Source organism: Lampris incognitus, chromosome 4, assembly GCF_029633865.1.
Source record: "Lampris incognitus isolate fLamInc1 chromosome 4, fLamInc1.hap2, whole genome shotgun sequence".
NCBI lineage: Eukaryota > Metazoa > Chordata > Actinopteri > Lampriformes > Lampridae > Lampris > Lampris incognitus.
Window position 1 is genome coordinate 51624860 of NC_079214.1, and position 19479 is coordinate 51644338.

A 19479-nucleotide genomic window follows, 5' to 3' on the forward strand; every position below is an offset into this window, starting at 1 on the left:
AATTAAACCATTAAGACCCAGCTGGCGGGCACCAGCATTCTCAGTTGAGAGGGTGGCGAGTCCAGACAAATGGGCCTGTCCCACTGCGCTCCTCAGATACGACTTGATGAGCTCCAGTTTTGAAAATGATCGTTCTGCAGTTGCAACAGTCAGTGGAAGTGTTAAGAAAAGTAGTACAACTGTAGAGACTTCCCCAAAGCTTGCAGCAAAGCTGTCATTGTCCACGATCAACATGTTGGCTAGTTGTTGGATTGTTTCGACGTTTGAGATATTTTCTCTTAAACAAGCACAGAATGACATGAGTTGCATTGGAAATGCTGAAGTGGGGTCATTTTTGTAAATACCACACAACTTGCTTGCTTGCTGAAAAAGTTCATCATCTGTTGCGGTGCACAGTGTTTTAGGCTGCACAACTTTCAATGTATCCGCTGTTGTCCTCAAACCTGTGAATCGCTGTGTCAGCTGAGAGATCACAATGTAGAGAGAGGCATTGAACACAGCCACGCGAAAACAGGACTCTGCGTCTGCTAAATGTTCGTCTTGACAAATTTCATCAAAATGCCCTTTCACTGTCCTCCGTCGAGGATCCTTGAAGGTTTTGCTCACCCCCCATTTCTCTGCAAGAGCGTGCGCTGTCTGTTTGGCATCCTCAAACCAGTCTCGGAAGGTCATATTCGGCCGTGCAGGGTGGGCCCCAAATCATCGTGGGCCCCTTTGCAGCTGCTTACCCTGCATGTATGGTAGTTACACCCCTGCGCACACACACACACATACACACATTCACACCTAGGGGCAATTTAGTACGGCCGATTCACCTGACTTACATGTCTTTGGACTTTGGGAGGAAACCGGAGACCCCGGAGGAAACCCACGCAGACAAGGGGAGAACATGTAAACTCGACATAGAGGATGACCTGGGACGACCCACCAAGGTTGGACTACCCTGGGGCTTGAACCCAGGACCTTCTTGCTGTGAGGCGACAGCGCTAACCACTGTGCCACCGTGCCGCCCAGTTGGGCGTCCCTACAGACACAATTGGGTGGGAAGCCGGTTGTGGGTATGTGTCCTGGTCACTGCACTAGCACCTCCTCTGGTCGGTCGGAGTGCCTGCTCGGGGGGTGGGGGTAATGTGATCCTCCTATGCGCGATGTCCCCCTGGCGAAACTCCTCACTGTCAGGTGAAAAGAAGCGGCTGGCGACTCCACATGTATCGGAGGAGGCATGTGGTAGTCTGCAGACCTCCCCGGATTGACAGAGTGGGTGGGGCAGCGAACGGGAAGGCTCGGAAGAGTGGGGTAATTGGCAGAATACAACTGGGGAGGAAAAGGGGGTGGGGTGGGGAGAATAGTGGTGGAGGTGCCAAAAAATACACATTTTGCCAATATTCTTACCAGTGAGGATTATAACATGAATTTTTTTTTTTAAAAGAAGAAAATGTAAAACTTTTAACATATTACAGCAGCATATATGGCTTTTACTCACAATCACTGTCAAACATTTGTAGAGGGGTCCACCCCCCACCTGTTTTTCATACTTTCATATAGACAGTGTGAAATGAGGAAGACAGACGCGCCAGGTTGCATTTACAAAATATGTTAACACTCCCCCCCCTTTTTTTTAATCCACTTATTAAAAACTAAAAAATACCAAACTGCTGATAAAATGCATTCTTTTGAGCTCATTTGACAATAAATATAAATGTCCTGCTCTTCTTGACCCTTCTACACATAAGGTCCTCTGTATTTCCTGTCCATCGCCCAAGTGTAATTTTACATTTTAAGATGCCCTGTGAGATTTCGGAGTTGGACATGTCTACGCATCACCGCTGGGGCCAGACTCGTCAGGAGTCCACCGTTGTCTGTGTTGCTTAAACGTTTTGCTAAGCAACATCTCTGGGATTCTTTGCACCGCATGTTGTCCAGTGAGAAGGTTTCTGTGTTGACTCATCATTTCAGATAAACACACCGAGGGAGCCATTCCTAAATGCACAATCTGCCATCTGAAAAAGGTCACATCTGCTATCAAGTAACACGTGCATGAACCACAGAAACAATAAAAAAACAAACAAACAAAATCAGAAGTCTCTCACTGAAACAAAAACGGTTCACACTCATGATTTACCTGTATGACCTGCAATGTTAACCACTAAAGAATCTGATGTGTGTTCTTCTGATGCACTTATCGCGGGTCAGCACTGAGGCGACGAGAATCCAAAATCATGTTCTGGAGTCGAAGTCCTGAAACAGAACTTCCCAGCAATCAGACATTTCCACTGTTCTGTTTCTGATAAGTCCCGCTCGGCACGGCTGTGTGAAAGTGACTGTTTGGGGCTCGGAGCCAGCGCGGATGGTGGAGGGTCCGTGGAGACGTTTCCGGGCCTCGGGGAGCCTCATGAGAACCGAGTAATGATCCTCAGAATGAAACAAAGATGGAAAAGATGGACACCTCATCGAGTTTCATGAAAGGAGGGCAGTAGGAGGCCAACGATACGTCAGTCTAAAGCAAGACAGAGGGAGCAAGAGAGGGATTATGTTAACATCCTACGAGGCTCTGGAGCGCACTTTAAAGCAGGAGGCGTAGCAATTGGCATGAATATAAATCATCACACTTCAAACCACCGTCTCCTCACAGCATGGGCCGGTGATGAAGGGCACGCGGAGTACAGGAAGAAAGGAACGGGACGAGGAGAAAAGGAGGCTCGCCAGCGTCATGGATTCATCTCCCTAACAGCCTCTGACTGACATGAGGGCTGCACCCAATTACTACATGATATCTCGTGCCTCACATAAAAACGCACACACACACACACACACATAAACACATACTTGAAGCCCACTCAAACACGCATTAACATACACATATGCAGTCACACACACACACACTTAGGCACACCACCGCACATGCATATGCACATACACACAAACATTCACACACACAAACACACCTACCTATACACAAATAGACCCCACAAAACACATGCATATACACACAAAAAAGCACTCATACTAGGCACATGGTTGGCACACAAACACACACATAAATAAACATGTGCACAAGCGCAAATGCACATAAATATACACAGGCCAGCTGGGGCCGTGTTTAGAGGACATGCTGGAAAGAAAGGCTCGGAGGTCTGTTGTTCTTTTCTCTCTCCAACTAACCCACACGCACACTCACACTCACAAACACACACATCACCCTGCACCACTCCCGTCTCTGCTCATCCAGACGTTGCCTTCCCATTCTTCCTATTCTCACCTGTCAGAACTAACCAGCCTCACCCCCCCCAACTTCCACACACACACACACACACACACACACTGACAGGGACCCGCTTGGTCCCTGACCACGGGGATCATTGCAGAGTTGAGGTTGCTTCCTGAATGACTGACAGGCTGTTGATGTTTGAGGCACATTTTCTTAAACATGGGATCTGTGTTGTAGGAAGATCAAAGGGGAGGTGACTCCTCACATTAGGTTCAGGACCACGCCGCGAACAACGACTTAGCCTTCGCCAGTCTGGACTCAATTAAAAAAATGCACTGAAATCAAAGTCAATTTTGCTCTTGTAAGGACATTTCCCAAGAGGGGAGTGCACACAAGCTGCAAATAATCAGCCTGACTTACTGGTCAGATTGATTAATTGATTGATTGATTGACTGACTGATTGATTGATTGATTGATTGATTGATTGATTCATTCATTCATGAATTGGTTAATTGATTTCCACTGTGGTGAGGTCACTGTGGATGTCACTTGAATTGAGATCCTGTTGTCTCTGTGCCAGTTTTTAGGTGTATGATATGCATGTAATACATTGTCTTATTTTACATTTTATCACCATCTCTCCACCAGCATTACTGAGGCAGTCCTGCATATATCTAGACAGACAGATAGATTCTTCATTATTCTTCTCGAGGAATTTTTTTTTGTTTTTTTTTGCCACAGCCTGTGTAGCCTAAAGCGACGTTTCTGGTTGTCTTCTGTATGGGTCATAGGGCTATAATTACAAAAGCTAAATGAGCTCTGATCACAGTAGCGCCGGACCAGCCGTCCCCTTCCCATCTCCATCTGAAGCCCATTCCCCTGCACGATCTAAACCTCTCAACACCTCCAGCCACGGTTTAAAGCTGTCATCTGGATTTCATCAGGCGCCGGCCCGCCTCATCATTTCATAGGTTATTTTTCATTGAGAAAAGGAGGAGAGAGGCAGGCGCATCACGGAGCAATTCTGGGTCGTGTTGCATGGAGGCTGGAGGAGAATAAAAGCAACTTGTCATTTTCAAGGGGCCGTGAATGAGCTGGCATGCTAAATTCCCACTGACAAGAGCATGCAGTTTTTGGGACCGGGGCCGCGTGTTCTTCCTTCCTGCTTCTCCTGCCTGTGTGATTGTTGTGTCTTGTGTGCATGTTTTTGTGTGTATTTGTGCGCGCGTGTGTGTGTATGTGTGTGTACATGTGTTTGTGTGTGTGTTGTGTGTGTGTATAGGTGTGTGTACGTGTGTGTGCATGTGCGCGCGTGCTTGCGTGTTTGTGATATTTGTTGCGTGACTCTTCTGCTGCCCCACTTTCCGAGCCATTTCCTCCCCCCCCCCCCCAACTGTGATGTGTGTAACATGTGGTGGATTGTTGTGTGATGATACATTTTATTCCAACACACCAGGGATCCTTTAAAAGAAAGATTGCTGACTGGTATTGATCGCACAATATTAGACAAACAACGATAACGCCAACACAAAATGTTTCCATCCCAAAGTGTGGGCAAACGATAAAATAAAGCTTAATAGTTTCAAGATTAAAGATATTAGCTAATACGTAATAGCTAACATGATGTTAACAAAGGTTCAAAGTGAATGTGAGGCAGCTGAGATTCATTGGGAGTGTTGTGATGGCTAAAAGGCAATTGGGATTGTGAACGCTTTTCATCTCATTCTGTCCAAATACGTACGAATTTGCATCTAAATGGTCTGGTAGACCACATTCTGACTGCAGTTATATTGGGAATTTCATTTGCAGTGTGCCAACAGTCTGGGCATATTTGCTGCACGCTTGTAATAAGTTGACTATTTGAGGGGCCGTAGCATAGGTTTGCAAAAACAAATTTAATTGGTCTTTGACTGCCAATAAATAACGCTAAATATATGCCTAAATCATGGCAATATAAGACCACCGTGGTGTCCAGCATTGTTTGCCTCACCAATGTAAGGAAATGCTCCCTGTACAGCCGGATCACCATCCCGTCGCACCTCACGATTTACAAATCAAGCACTTGTTGTACCGCTATAATAGTCCACCGCATTGCACACAATAGCACTCAACCTCAACATCCATCTCAACAATGTAGTGGGACAGCTGTGCCTTTTTGCTTAAAACAGCACATTCAGCAGCTCGGAAAAAAACCAAAAGTGCAGCAACGATGATGCAAACGTGGAGTAAAAGCTGGCTGATGCTACTCTGTCTTTTTTTTTCCCAGGAGGAAATGTTGCGAGGGCTTCAGGTTTGTGATGGGCCAGTGCATACCTGAAAGTAAGTCAACCTTGCAATTTCTCTTCTTACTTGTTCACCCCTGATGAAGTTGTATAACAAATAGCAAATGCATAAGGACATTACCTCTGATACAACTCATTAATTGTCATTAGTTTGTAGATTGGAACACACTTCCTCCCAGGATAGGGCTCACAGACCAAATATGGCCCCTTCACAAAACTGCTTGTTCAGCCAAAGAGGTCCAGAGAGAAATATGTTTGGGCTCCATTGCTGTAATTGAACTCAGACAGATTTGTCCCTGGTTGCACGTGTAAAAAAAAGTCTAGGCATTTTAGGATTGTATTCACAAATTGCATGAGTAATCCTGGGTTTTTCCCTCCGTAAAATCTCAACAGTGAGCTATATCACCCGCTAGAGGGGGCAAGTATACCTCCTGTGCAGTTCAGCAATACTGTTTAATAGTAGGGATGAATCCCCATAAAGATAAATCACTTTGCTGTGTATTTTGTGCTTAAAAACATATTTTTTTTATTTTTGCCTTACCTCCTCCTAACTTGCAAGTAGGAATTTCAGATTTTTTCAAACAATGTCTTTATTGAGTTTTCATTATGCAAGCTTCTGCATCATTATGCATTACACTGCAAGTTTTAACATTAACAAATACACCCCCCCCCCCACACACACACACACACATACACTACCGTTCAAAAGTTTGGGATCACCCAAACAATTTCGTGTTTTCCATGAAAAGTCACACTTATTCACCACCATATGTTGTGAAATGAATAGAAAATAGAGTCAAGACATTGACAAGGTTAGAAATAATGATTTGTATTTGAAATAAGATTTTTTTTACATCAAACTTTGCTTTCGTCAAAGAATCCTCCATTTGCAGCAATTACAGCATTGCAGACCTTTGGCATTCTAGCTGTTAATTTGTTGAGGTAATCTGGAGAAATTGCATCCCACGCTTCCAGAAGCAGCTCCCACAAGTTGGATTGGTTGGATGGGCACTTCTTTGAGCAGATTGAGTTTCTGGAGCATCACATTTGTGGGGTCAATTAAACGCTCAAAATGGCCAGAAAAAGAGAACTTTCATCTGAAACTCGACAGTCTATTCTTGTTCTTAGAAATGAAGGCTATTCCATGCGAGAAATTGCTAAGAAATTGAAGATTTCCTACACCGGTGTGTACTACTCCCTTCAGAGGACAGCACAAACAGGCTCTAACAGGTACTATTTAATGAAGATGCCAGTTGGGGACCTGTGAGGCGTCTGTTTCTCAAACTAGAGACTCTAATGTACTTATCTTCTTGCTCAGTTGTGCAACGCGGCCTCCCACTTCGTTTTCTACTCTGGTTAGAGCCTGTTTGTGCTGTCCTCTGAAGGGAGTAGTACACACCGGTGTAGGAAATCTTCAATTTCTTAGCAATTTCTCGCATGGAATAGCCTTCATTTCTAAGAACAAGAATAGACTGTCGAGTTTCAGATGAAAGTTCTCTTTTTCTGGCCATTTTGAGCGTTTAATTGACCCCACAAATGTGATGCTCCAGAAACTCAATCTGCTCAAAGAAGTGCCCATCCAACCAATCCAACTTGTGGGAGCTGCTTCTGGAAGCGTGGGGTGCAATTTCTCCAGATTACCTCAACAAATTAACAGCTAGAATGCCAAAGGTCTGCAATGCTGTAATTGCTGCAAATGGAGGATTCTTTGACGAAAGCAAAGTTTGATGTAAAAAAAATCTTATTTCAAATACAAATCATTATTTCTAACCTTGTCAATGTCTTGACTCTATTTTCTATTCATTTCACAACATATGGTGGTGAATAAGTGTGACTTTTCATGGAAAACACAAAATTGTTTGGGTGATCCCAAACTTTTGAACGGTAGTGTACATACACCCACTCATTCCGGTTCTTGATATCTCCTTTTCTTTTAGAGCCAAAGTCAGTATAAAGCATATGACAATAACAATCATACAATTCAATGGCACCTCTAGCTAACTAAGGATATACATAAGTAAAAAGTTACACCATCGCAACAAATTTTCAAACATGTTTCTATCCCCTTCTGGGCTTTACCACTACTTTGACTCTTTGATTTTATAAAATCATTAAATGGTTTCCAGATTCCCTCATAAACACTCAATTTGTTTTTCAAAGTATATTGTTATACTCTCCATTGACATGCATTGTGCCATATTTTTTTATCCAATCCCTAATTGTAGGTGCCACAGTTTTCTTCCAGTTAAAAGCTATCATTCATTTTGCCTGCAGTATAACAAAATCAACAATTTTATATTCTTTGGTTTTCAAATTGGGACCTGTTGGATACGAGTGTAGCAATATCATACTGGAATATTCACAGACAGAATGATTATGATTTTATTGATCACCTCTTCCAGAATTTCTGAATTTTGTCACACTCTCAAATACAACGTATGAATGTTCCCTGAGCTTCATTACATTTAAAACAAGTGTCAGGTATATTACTATTATATTCATTCAATTTGACGGAGGTTACATAAGTCCACATCATCCAGTTGTATTGAAGTAGCTCTAAATTGGTGTTGGTTGTTTGTATGTGAGCCTTCTCACAGGCTATGAGCTGATTATTATTTGAGATGTCCTCTTTTAAATCTACCTCCATGCATCAAGTTTGGATACTGAGATTTCATTACAGCCAGATGCAACATGCCAGTTGTAGTATATTAATGAAATCAACGCATTACTGTTGCAATTCTTGGTAATAATTTCTTGTAAGGATGAAAGTGCAAGAATTACCGATGACTGGTTTTGCATTTCAGAGATAAAACTCCTCAGTTGCAGGTATTGAAAGAAATGCTTCCTTGGATGTTATACATTAAATTGATTTCCTCAGAAGTCATCAGAGCCTCTTCTTTATAAAGATTAGATATTTTACTTAGCCCCTTCTTCATCCATAGCTGGAATCCAGAATCCAGCTTGCTTGGTTTTAATGAAACATTACCCCAAATTGGACTAAAGTTGTAACAAGGCGTTTAGATATACTGATATATTTCTTTACCTCATCCCATGCATTAACCATATCAGCCACTATATTGTGGGCAGTGCGCGCTCTTAGATATTTTAGCTTGGCTGAATAAACATACAAATGTAATGGTAGCTGAATGAAGCATGACTCTGTAACCCTCCATACGGAGTATCTTCAATAGAAAACTAGAACATTATCGTTCTCAACCGTGCTGCCCAGTAGCACCAGTGAAGATGTGGACACTTCAACCGAATAGAAGATATAAAAGAGATAAGCATGTCCAGGTAGCGTAGCAGTCTATTCCGCTGCCTACCAACATGGGGATCACTGGTTTGAATCCCCATGTTAACTGCGGCTATGTCAGGCATCCCTACAGACACAATTGGACGTGTCTGCGGGTGGGAAGTCGGATGTGGGTATGTGTACTGGTCACTGCACTAGCGCCTCCTCTGGTCGGTCGAGGTGTCGCTTCAAGGTGGAGGGGTAACTGGGGGGAATAGCATGATCCTCCCACGCGCTACACCCCCCTGGCGAAACGCCTGTCTGGTGAAAAGAAGCAGCTGGCGACTCCACATGTATTGAAGGAAGCATGTGGTTCTGCAGCCCTCCCCGGATCAGCAGTGGGGGTGGAGCAGCGACCAGCGAAGAAAATAGGGTAATTGTAAGTACAGTTGGGGAGAAAAAGAGGGGGGGGGTGAATAAAAGAGACAGGTGAACTCTAGCACACTTCTTATTACATATAAATTCAGTAATGAGTGATGTCATTCTCACAAACATTTCTTCAGGCGGTGCTAAAAGGATATTTTGAAACAAATATATAAATTTTAGGCAAAATGTTCATATTTAATATGTTTATTCTCCCTATCAGAGAAATAGGCAAAGGCATCCATCCTTCTATTGATTTAGATGCTGACTCCATTACAGGTTCATAATTATCGAGGCTATATTTTCTAATTGAGGTCTTATTTTTAGGCCCAAATAAGTAAAATTGTTTGGGAGCATAAAAGTAGATATATGTTGGTCAGGATCTTGTCTCTCATCTTTGTTAAGCAACATAAGTGATGATTTTGAAGCATTCATTTTATACCCAGAGATTTTACTGAACAGGCCGATCAGATCTAACAGTGCAGGTATGGCGGTGTCTAATTTTTGTAGGACCAAAATTACATCATCTGCGAGGAGCGCGATCCTGTGAGTTCTGTTACCAATTAAAACCCCCTGTATTTGCCTGCTAGCTCTAATTGCTATTGCTAATGGCTCTATAGCTAGAATAAACAGAAACAGTGTCAAAGGTCATCCTTGTGAAAAGCCTCTTGTGATATTAAAGGGCTCAGGCCCCACCTCATTTGTTAGTACCTCAGTTATAGGGTTGAGATGTAATAATTTAATCCAATTATGAAAAGTATCTCCAAATCCAAACCGAGCGATAACGTCAAAAGGTAGGTCCACTCAACTCCATCAAAGGCCTTCTCTGCATCCAGCGAGAGAAGTGCCCTATCCCTTTCTTCCCTTCCACATTTCTCTCCTTGACACCATACCTACCCCTCACCTCCTCATCACCTCTATTCCCTTCATCAACATGCCCATTGAAGTCTGCGCCAATCACCACTCCCTCCTCCTTGGGTACACTTTCCACCACTTCATCCAACTCACTGCGGAATTATTTTTCCTCCATCTCACACCCAACTTCCGGGGTATATGCGCTGATAACATTCATCAATACACCTTCGATTTCCAGCTTCATACTCATCACTCTGTCTGACACTCTCTTCACCTCCAGCACTCTTGACATACTTCTCCTTCAGAATTACCCCTACCCCTTTTCTCCTCCCATTCACACCATGGTAGAAGAGTTTGAACCCACCTCCGATGCTCCTGGCCTTACTCCCCTTCCACCTGGTCTCTTGCACACACAGTATACCTACCTTTCTTCTTTCCATCATATCAGCCAGCTCTCTCCCTTTACCAGTCATAGTGCCAACATTTAAAGTTCTGACTCTCACCTCCACACTCCTACCCTTCCTCCTCTCCCGCTATCTCTAGACATGCCTTCCCCTCTCTTTCTCCTTTGCCCAACCAACAATAGCATAGTTTCCATTGGCACCCTGCTGGCCAACAGTATCGGTGGTGGTCGTTGATAACCTGGGCCTCGACTGGACCAGTATGGAAATCTTATCATCATCTGTATATTTGATTTGGCAAAGATTTTACACCGGATGCCCTTCCTGATGCAACTCTCCCCATTTATCCGGGCTTGGGACCGGCACTAAGAATGCACTGGCTTGTGCAGCCTCGGTGGCTGGGTTATTTTAGATTTTAGATTTACAATATTATTGTTTCATAACAACCAATGTGCCAGCAAATTCTGATGTTCAGTTATTTATGTGAAGCACATATTGAGTTTTTCCTGTTCGCAGCAGTGTGTCTTCTTGGAGAAGGTTAGAGAAGGTGGCTTGTGACGGAGGCACTTAGCCTCCAACAGCTCCATTGCAGCTGCTCATCATGACAGCCATGTTTACTCTGGACAACTTCCAAGTGCAAATGTGGAAAGCTGTATGAAAAACTGATAAACAAAATGATCATAGACAAAAATCTTGAGAGCAGTCTGAGTTTAGTCTCCCTCTCCCTCTCTCTGTAGATGTAGATGTGTGTGCTGGATCGCCCTGTGAGCAGCAGTGTACCGACAACTTTGGGCGGGTCATCTGCACTTGTTATCCCGGTTACCGTTTTGACAGGGAGAGACACCGCAACCACAAGTCTCCTTACTGTCTGGGTCAGTTAACTTCTTCTCCTTCTATTGCCTGAACAACCTAACATACTATAACGTCAAGTTTATCAAATGTATTGCACACGTCTGTAAGTGTATGAAATCAGGTACTTCAGTGAGCAGCAGCTTGATCTCTTGTACAACTCATTACTTTTTTTTTCTTCTCCAGTCTTTCTGGGTCCATCTATACACTTGTGTGGAAGATGAAAATGAAATGTCACAGCAAAGATTTTCTATTCCACAATGATCCACAGGATATGAACTTAATTTAGGATTTTTAGACACAGTTAACTTGGGAAGTGTTGATTTACATTACCCTGATTTACTCTCTCTCTCTCTCTCTCTCTCTCTCTCTCTCTCTCTCTCTCTCACAAACACACACACACACACACACACACACACACACACACACACACACACACACACACACACACACACACACACACACACACACACACACACACACACACACACACACACACACACAGACATTGATGAGTGTGAGCAGTCCAGCAGCAGTGTGTGTGACCATGAGTGTGTGAACACACCGGGAAGCTTCCAGTGCCGTTGTCATAGTGGTTATATCCTAGCACCAGACCAGCGCTCCTGCATCCCCAGACACAACTGTAAGTCTCTGCACGATAACCAGGGATGCGGCTGGGGGGGGGGGGTAGGAACAATGTTTGATACAATATTGGAAAGAACTCAATGAATTTGGCATAGACTGTAATGGCAGCAAAGAGAGGAATCAGTTAGGATATTCAAATACTATTAGCAAGCTGGCCATTGGCTGACAGAAAAGCCCACACACCTCACTGACAGTGATCACTGGATAATAATAGATTCAAAGATACATCCTAGGATGCACTGGGACACATCATCAGTGATGTTTCCTGAGGTCCTCCGGTATTTTGGATCTTTCAACATCATACACCCTCGCTCAGGTGACCCAGCCAGGGTTGATCAGGCCATGGCTTGAGTCCCAGCAGCATTGGCCCATAGACCACTCCTTCTGACACAAAGCCATCTGTAGGCTGTCTCTGCAGCCTCCAAGGTAGACTTGATGGCTTTCCTTTTTGCAGCCCCAGTGATGCCAAGTAGAGTGTAGACCTTGCACAGTGAGCAGCAAGCAAAGCCTTTACACCCCACTTCAATGGGCTCACAACGCACCTTCCAGCCTCTCCTCCAGCACTGATTCACCAGCTCCTGGTACTTGGACTGCTTCTGCTCATTTGCCTCCTCCTTCCAGTCCTCCCAGCGAACTGTAAGGAGCACCTGCTTTGAAGAGGCTGATGATAGCATTACGTCTGGCCTCAACAAAGCTCTCATGATGTGGTCTGGTAACCTGAGCTGCCCCCCCAACTCGACTCACAGCTCCCAGTCTGATGCAGAGGTGAGGAGACCAGCTGTTGATCTGGGCTGTGACTGAGGCTGCTTACCAGCCCTGACAAAGGCAATGTTCCTCTGTCCGCAGGCCTGCTTGTTGTTGGCCATGACTTTGGAGATGGCCTCTGTGACTATCTTCAGCACCTGGTCATGTCACCAGCGGTATTGGCCCTCCACCAGGGCAGATGGGCAGCTGCTGAGGATGTGCTCGAGTTAACCTTTTCCAGGGCACAGAGGGCATGATGGACAATCAATTTTGCCCCAGAGATGGAGATTTGCTGGCTAGGAAGAACATGATACACGGCTTGTACCATGAACTTGATCCGCTGCAGTTCTGCTTGCCAGATATCTGCCTGCCAGATATCTGCCCGTGACATCATCCTTTCCAGCGCACCCTCCCTTGTCCATGCTCCCTGCTGCCGCATGCCTACCATTCTGCTGGTCCTTTCCTCCTTGACACCTGCCCACACCTCCTCCAGGACTAGATGGCACCTGTCCTTGTCATGGGCCTTATCATAGCGTGGTTGTGGTATGGCCCCCGGCCCGTCCCCTCCAGTTGCCACCGTGCCCACCAAAGCCCTGTGTCTCAGCCGAGACTCTGCTATCGCCAGGCCTTAGAAAGGCAGTGAATGAAGATAATTAAAATGAACACCTACTTTGTACCGTCCTGCTTGAAGTTATGCTAAGAGCTTCATTATAGCAATGTTTTTAGTCTGCCATGAATGATTATGCTGTAAGTTCATAGAACACATCACTGGAAATAGTTAATACTAACGTAATGTCTTCACGTGATTTCAGGGGGTTAAAAATAATGCCTCTTTCAAAAAAAATTATGATGAGGAAATGGTCCGGGTGGTATAGGTTGAAGCAAAAATTGACAACTGCACATTCTATCCTAAAACATAGAGGCACGCAGACACCGCTAAGGTCAGGAGTTCACCTCCCTCCTGGATGAATTATACTGTATGTATGTCATGGTATTTAAACATGGTTTAGAGTCAAACACTTAGACAGTGGCATATATATATCACGAGAGATTCTGCAGCCAACTTGTAAATATACTGTTCAATTTAGTTTTCTTTTTTTGGGGGGGGGTTGTCTTTACACCTCTTGTACATAAAACTTGTTTTCTGCCTTTCCTGTAGTGAGTTCATCGGGGAAGTTGAATACCCTGATGAGCGCTGGCTCCTGCTCCTTCACCTGTCAGGACTTCGTTAACATGAAGAGCAGCCTGCTGCAGCTCAAACTACGGCTGCAGTCGCCCAACCTGGTACACAGTGTTCACTGCTGAGACGTCTAACACGCCGCTAGATCTGAGCCAAAAGGACTTTTGCATTTATCCTTCGATAGGTCTGTCTGTCAGCAGCTGTGTCTTGTCAGTGAGTCAAACAGCTCACTCGCGCTAAACCACTCTCGATAAGCCAAATGCTGTAGAAATCGTTTACATGTAAGATAAACGGTAAAAAAAAACAAAAACAAAAACAAAACACAGATTTGGCTTTAGTACTAGTAGGTGGTTTTTGTCACTTAAGATGAAAGCCAGAAAATGCTGTTGTCTCTTAGACAACTAGTTACCTTGGCAGAACCAAAGGGGGTCTGTATGAATGCAGTAAGGAATAAAACTCTATGTGATCAGCCGGGGCGGGGTACTTACAGACCACAGTTGCGCTAGCAGCCTCTCTTTATGCTTTTTGGCCCTGCAGTTACCATTATTCCCAAAGACATCCAAAGGCCAATGTGGCCAGCCAAACATATACCAAAATAGAAATACATATTTGATCCACTACAAACTCAACAACATCTGTGTGTGTGTGTGTGTGTGTGTGTGTGTGTGTGTGTGTGTGTGTGTGTGTGTGTGTGTGTGTGTGTGTGTGTGTGTGTGTGTGTGTGTGTATAGATGCCTGGACTAGCCAACAGCAGTGATAAGCCATCTCAAGGGAGGGCAGGGAAAGGTGCTGACAGTTCATCTCTTCGTGGTCTCCCAGGCCCTTCAGGAGCCCCTGGGGTCCCAGGTAACTATTAAACCGTCTTAATTTTACACCGCTCTTGGCCTTAATTTGCACCCTATGAAAACTTTAAAATATCATTGGTTTTTAAGGGAAATTGTGGCTGAGGCAAGCTGATTTAGAGTCCTTATTTAACTGTACATATGAGGATTCGGGGGGGGGGCACTCTTCTGAACAAAGTACACCTTTAATAGTTCACATACCTATACTTACACCCTTCATTTCAAGATAAAGGGTTGAGCTCTATATTAAGATTTTTAAAGGATGTTCCTGATTTGTTCAAAGATTATCAAACAAAGGCTATTTAAAACCATTTCTACCTGAATTTATGTTACGGCCTGAATTTGCACCTTTAACCTAAAATGAATTGTTCCTGAATGCTCACCTCATCTAAGTCATGCAATTGACTTTCCAAGCTGTGAGTAAAGATATGAGGGGCTTGGTTTGGTTAGGACCGTGTGTTTCGTGGTAACGGTGTTGGTTTGTTGTTTTTGCCTTACGTCAGAGAAATGGACTTGTGATAGCATTAAATTCCCCACTGACTGTTCATTGGAGGTTTCAGCAATAAATGTTCTGTCTTCCAACAACAGCTACCATCTCTATCTGTAAAAAATCCCTCTCTAGAAATATTTTTTCTGTTACTATCATTATTATTATTATTATGCCTATTATGCTATTATAGTTTTTCTGTGTTAATAAATCATTATATAGTAGTACCTACTGTGTGTTCCAGGACACCCGGGGCAGCCGGGGGAGCGAGGGGAGCCAGGGGTGAGGGGCCCACCGGGTCCTCAAGGACCACGAGGGGACATGGGGCCCATGGGACCGGAACCTGACCTGAGGCACATCAAAAGAGGCCGCAGGGGGGCAGTGGTGAGTTATTCGTATGGCTCTGTCAACCAGTTACAATGTGGGCAATGCATGCAGAAGGCCTTGGGGTATACCTGCAGAGACACAGAGGAATCACAGCGGCAGGGCAGATGAACGACCCACCGTCCTGTTGAATTGATATACGTCTGATGTGTATCCAACCCCCATTTTGTCTGTTGGTACAACTAGGACACCATGAAAAGAAACACGCTGGCTCCATGTGGTCGATCATATCGTGGCCAGGGTGCTGAATCCCACAGAAAATACTGAGTATTTTTTCGCAAAATAAACAAATGAATGGATAAAAGTATTAGGAGGAGGGCTGTCCTGAACTTGTTTGTTTGCACAAATGTAACAGCAGTGGAGTCTTGTCGTACGCATGAATACATCCAAAGATCCTGTTGGCCAACCTCATATTTTGAAGAGAAGGAAGTGCACATATCATTAGTCTAATGAAAGACGAGATTTTGATGTCGGAGAACATGAAAAAACTACATTTAGGCCTAAATTAATAGAAATGTCATAGGCCTACCCATAAATGTTATATGATCTAATTCAAAATATATTTGGATATATTGCATTTGGAAATGAAACAATATATGTTAGGGCAGAAGTGCTATTGAATTGAAACCAGTACGACCCTGCTCTGCATCCTAATTAATCTCCTTTTTTTTTATTTTTTGACCCCCCCCGATTGTACTTGGCCAATTACCCCACTCTTCCGAGCTGTCCTGGTCGCTGCTCCACCCCCTCTGCCGATCCGGGGAGGGCTGCAGACTACCACATGCCTCCTCCGATACATGTGGAGTCACCAGCCGCTTCTTTTCACCTGACAGTGAGGAGTTTCACCAGGGGGACACAGCGCGTGGGAGGATCACACTATTCCCCCCAGTTCCCCCTCCCCCTCAAACAAGCGCCCCAACCAACCAAAGGAGGCGCTAGTGCAGCAACCAGGATACATACCCACATCCAGCTTCCCACCTGCACACACGGCCAATTATGTCTGTAGGGACGCCTGACCAAGCCGGAGGTAACACGGGGATTCGAACCGGGGTCCCCATGTTGGTAGGCAATGGAATAGACCGCTATGCTACCCGGACGCCCTTTAATCTCCTTTTTGTCTTTATATTGATGCACTTCTTGTAACAGCAATTTTAAGGGAATGTTGAGAGAGTGCTCTGTCCTGCATCTTACTGTGGGCACATTGTCACCCTAAACAAGGCATTATGTATTAGAGATGCAATCTGTCTCTCGTCATCATAAGAGCTCAGGGTAAAAGGGGGATGGGGGTCATAATACAAAGTGACAGGCACAAGTGTGCCATTGCAGCTCAGACGGGAAGCATCACCTAAAAAGTTACAGTACATGTAAAATTTTCACTTTAAGATATAGCAGCCTACAATCCTCTTACAAGGTGTCAGGAAATGGTGAAAAGATAAACCTCTAAGTGATAAATGTTTATCTTTCATTAGTTCTTGTACCCTGTATTCAACATAAACAGTCATTTTCTGCAACATAAAATAACTCATCTGCTGGAGCTCGGGGTCCTCCCACCCCTAAAACCTTCCAGCATCAAACATACGTCTTCCACACACAGGCAAGTCTTGGCACAGAAACAGAGTGGAGTGTAGCTATGGGGGAAAGTTCCCTCTAGGGTAGTTATATTATGTAGGGGTGGTAGTAGAAAGTTAGCGGGTGGGAAATTTATTACCGTCTATTAAACCTAAGAACAAATCTACACCAGCCTCATGGAGAAGGTAGGTCTATAGGAAGAAGGAACCTAAGGCACAGGTTCGATCCCCAGCAAAATACACCTAAAAAAAACAAAAAACTTCCATGACAGGCTACTCATTTGATTGCTCTTTCTCGAGGCTTATTATTAAATGACAGCCGGATTCTCTAATTCTCTTTTCATTTAATAAGGGACCTCCAGGGGCACCAGGAAGAGATGGACTTAAGGTTTGTTATTTTGACTTTTCTATTTCCTAGAGAGGACTTTAGACTTATGCGTAGCTGCTGAGAACACATAACTCCTGTCCTACAAGGGTTTAACACAATATACTTTCACATTCACATTCTCAATCAACGACACCATTGGAAGAGAGTCCCTGTTTCACTGTACTGCTAAGTCCCAGCTGAGCTGCCTGCATGGCACTTAGCCATCCAGGAAGTGGTGTAAAGTCCACTGAACCTGCCACACTGCATTAGTGTCACACTTTGTGTCTATCACTGAAAAAATGCCTAAAATTCAGTTTGTATGGGTAAACCGTAGATTTTTATCATCTTCACAATCCTGCATATTGCATGACTAGAACGCAATACTTCCATCAGATGTTCCTCATGATTTGTCCTAGAAACCTTACAAGAAAGCATTTCAAATCAAAACAGTTAAACTGATGTGTGATTGGTGACATACTTGACCCAAACTGAAATGTCTCGAAGTGATAAACTCCAGCAGTGTGGTAATTCGCAAATATGTGACCATGTGCTAGAAATGTACTACTTCGCTCTGGTTTTGTACCGCTTGCAACACAGTTCACTGTATTTTATTTTTATTTTTTTTTCTGGACATAGTGCAAAGTTCTTTGGGTAGCTTCCCCTGGTAGAAAGACTGATTTGGTCTGGGTTGTGTCTCATATGCAGGGAGAAAGAGGAGCGCCCGGTCCCAGAGGTCCACCTGTAAGTCTATTTATCTATTCAACAAAAAGAGTTTGAGTGGCATATTTCTAATATGCTCTTATTTGTTCCAAATACAAGCACTTACTAGTGTGTGAAGTTGCACAATCTTTGGTTTATCTTTATTGTTATAAGTTTTAAAAATCTCTCTTTAAAGCCAAGTTGATTTTTATTAGCCAAGTATGGTCACAGAAGGAATTTGACTCGGTACGATGCTTTCAGTTACACATAGCACATAGCGTATACACATGTACACAGCCAGATAAGATTAAATGAGGTTAGACATCAAAAACTCAATATGATTAGTACAAAAAGTAAAAAAAATAAAAATAAATAAATAAATAAATAAATAAAGTTGCATTATGTAACATTCCGACTTTCCTGAAATACGACATGACTAACGAATATCAGCAGGGGCTACTGAAAGATAGTTGTTGTTTTTTTAATTAAACAATTCACGTGATTTGTTTGCTGACGGTCAAACACAATTCAAGAAGGTATACCAAGGCATGATTACCGCTAACTTCCTTTCCCATCCCTCTCTATAGGGACCACCTGGCTCCTTCGACTTCCTCTTGATCATGATGGCCGAATTTCGCAATGACATCATCGAACTGCAGGAGAAGGTGTTTGGGGAGAAACAGGGCAGCTCTCTGGACAGCCCACCCCAGTCCAGTGGAGGGGCGAACTGGGGCTCTGGACAAGGAGAGCTCATGCACAATACCTGACCCTCGACCCCGCAGCCACAGCAACTGTCAGTCAAACCGTATGGATCTCAATCAGTGTGTTCAGAACAAAGAGAGGATGACATTTGTTATCACCATTATTGTTATTGTTATGTTGATCGCAATGGAGAATGGTATCAAACTTGCCAAAACGCTTACAACTCCTTACCTCACAGCTGGTATGAGAGGGGAGCGAGGACAACCAGGAGTGGAGTACCCTCTAGACTGCCCCAGACAGCAGAACAGACGAACAGATAGAAGCAGAGGGGTGTGATTCGAAAAAGCTAAACGAGGCAAAACAAAAAGTGAACTACAGCGCACCGCAAGCATTGTCTCACTGTCTGGTTTCCTATGCCGTGGGTTGGAGGGAGGGACGGGGACGGCGTGGCGGGTTGTGGCCATGCATCTTTGTGAAGCTGAACCACTTCAAACGGTCGACCTTATCGTCTACATCTCTTCCTCTTCCTGAGTCTGTCCACGGAAGTTCTGCTGCTGCTAATATTTTTGCCCATTGCCTGCCGGGCCCCATCCGACACAAGGACCTAGGAA

The 19479-nt window shown here is 44.1% G+C and overlaps 1 protein-coding gene across 1 annotated transcript in view; it reads left to right on the top strand.

Moving 5' to 3' along the window:
• Positions 1 to 18933, top strand: part of LOC130111878 (collagen and calcium-binding EGF domain-containing protein 1-like) — a 76458-nt gene extending 57525 nt beyond the window's left edge. The window contains exons 3-11 of the mRNA XM_056279174.1: positions 5475 to 5527; positions 11139 to 11273; positions 11756 to 11893; positions 13799 to 13923; positions 14551 to 14665; positions 15393 to 15532; positions 17453 to 17488; positions 18173 to 18208; positions 18754 to 18933. Coding sequence (XP_056135149.1) covers positions 5475 to 5527; positions 11139 to 11273; positions 11756 to 11893; positions 13799 to 13923; positions 14551 to 14665; positions 15393 to 15532; positions 17453 to 17488; positions 18173 to 18208; positions 18754 to 18933 — 958 coding nt within the window. The remainder of the gene's footprint in view (positions 1 to 5474; positions 5528 to 11138; positions 11274 to 11755; positions 11894 to 13798; positions 13924 to 14550; positions 14666 to 15392; positions 15533 to 17452; positions 17489 to 18172; positions 18209 to 18753) is intronic.
• Positions 18934 to 19479: the final 546 nt, after the last annotated feature.